The sequence below is a fragment of the Helobdella robusta genome, assembly GCF_000326865.2.
Source record: "Helobdella robusta unplaced genomic scaffold HELROscaffold_61, whole genome shotgun sequence".
NCBI lineage: Eukaryota > Metazoa > Annelida > Clitellata > Rhynchobdellida > Glossiphoniidae > Helobdella > Helobdella robusta.
Genome location: NW_008705338.1, coordinates 134,152 through 135,864, shown reverse-complemented (window position 1 = coordinate 135,864; position 1,713 = coordinate 134,152). Strand labels below are relative to the sequence as shown.

The 1,713-nt window shown below is 35.8% G+C and overlaps 1 protein-coding gene across 1 annotated transcript in view; it reads right to left on the bottom strand.

The window, feature by feature from the left end:
- Positions 1 to 982: 982 nt before the first annotated feature.
- HELRODRAFT_180330 (hypothetical protein) overlaps positions 983 to 1,713 on the bottom strand; it is a gene marked incomplete at both ends in the record, with an annotated part of 3,435 nt that continues 2,704 nt past the window's right edge. Inside the window, one exon of the mRNA XM_009029652.1 lies at positions 983 to 1,399. Within this exon, the coding sequence (XP_009027900.1) occupies positions 983 to 1,399 (417 nt within the window). The remainder of the gene's footprint in view (positions 1,400 to 1,713) is intronic.

The following is a 1,713-nucleotide window of genomic DNA, read 5'->3' as shown; positions in this document are numbered from 1 at the left end:
AATATGCACAAAATGAGTGAAATAAAGCTAGAAATGCAAACTAGTTTAATACTCTCAATGCTGACATTAATTAGAGTTTAAAATATTATTAACAATTACCTGTAGAATGATAATCTTTATTAGAGAATGCAAAAAATGTATATTTTTAACCAGTCAACTCGCTATGTTACTGGTGTGGTCAACGTAGATTGGTTACCTGTCCTGCTCTCATCACTTGTTGATGGCACTACAAAACTTCTTGGAGTTCCAAAGTTAGCATCTGGATTAGGACGAGCAGCTGCTGATGCAGTTCATGAACATATAAAATCTTGAAAGTGTGAATCAATGGTTATTGGCATGTGCTTTGACACGACAGCTTCCAATACTGGAAAACTCAATGGAGCTTGCACTCTTCTAGAAAAAGCCATGGGACGTAATTTATTATGGATAGCTTGCCGTCATCATAAGTTTGAAGTGCTGCTTGCCGATGTATATAGTGTTTGTCTTGGACCATCCGCTGGACCAGAAATTTTATTCTTCAAAATGTTTCGTTAAAAATGGACAGAAATGAATCACACACCAGAAGCCAGATCAATCCCATTGATAATTGTTTCAGATGCAATTAAAGCATTCATCAAATGTCAACTTGTGGTCAGACATACACGAGATGACTATTTAGAATTTCTACTTCTTGCTGCACAAATAGCTTGACTGCAGGTTTATGTAGCCATTCGCAAACCTGGTGCACTGTACACGGCACGATTGGTGGCAAAAGCCATCTACGCATTAAAAATTGAACTATTATTCACCGTAAATACAACCATTTTTAACTTAACAGCTCGAGAATAACAACGTATTCAACGTTTGAATCGGTTTATCTTCAGTCATGGTTTTCATGCTGGCTCACTGCTGATGCACCTGTGAATGATATTTTGTCGATACAGCGTTTGCATGACTAAGACGATGCAGTTCTTGGTTTGACTGGATTAAAAATGATGCTGCGTCATTCTTGGTACATGAGTCCAGAATTGGCAACTCTTGCTCTTTTTTCATCTCTCCTGTCTAACAAAGAAAAGACTGATCTTGTCCGCACAATACAAGCAGACCGAGGCCCACATCTGATGAAAACACTACCACAAAGTTTTGACAATTTGCGTGCGTTTAAAACATTTTTTGAAACATCCAATATTGATGCCAGTTTTCTTGATGTACTTGTTGAAAACTGGTCAGATACTCCTCTTTCCAAGTTGCAGCAATGTTTGTAAGGAATCTGGTTTTCATCAATGACTCTGCAGAACGTGGAGTAGCGTTGGTACAACATTTCAATGAAACAATCACCAAAGACGCAGAGCAGAAACAATTTTTGCTTCAAGTAGTTGAACAGCATAGGAAAAACTTTGCAGAATATAATCGTGAACTGCTAGCAAAAATTTGAATTATTTGCATTAATTAATATTCAAGCGAACTGAAATTCAATAAAATCTTGTTTTTCAATCATTTTTGACCTAATTTTTGAAATTAAAAATTAAAAGGCATTGCAGATTTATATATTTTTTCACAATTATATATTTTGTTTCATTTGTATAAACAAATCATAAAACATTTATAATCATATCATATAACACTGTATCAAAAGTTGGTAGCGAACGATCAAACACCAAAATTGGAAACTTTCGACCCCTTGGGGGACCTCTAAACATTGTCCAAAGGGCTAAAATTGGCAGGTAATACGTA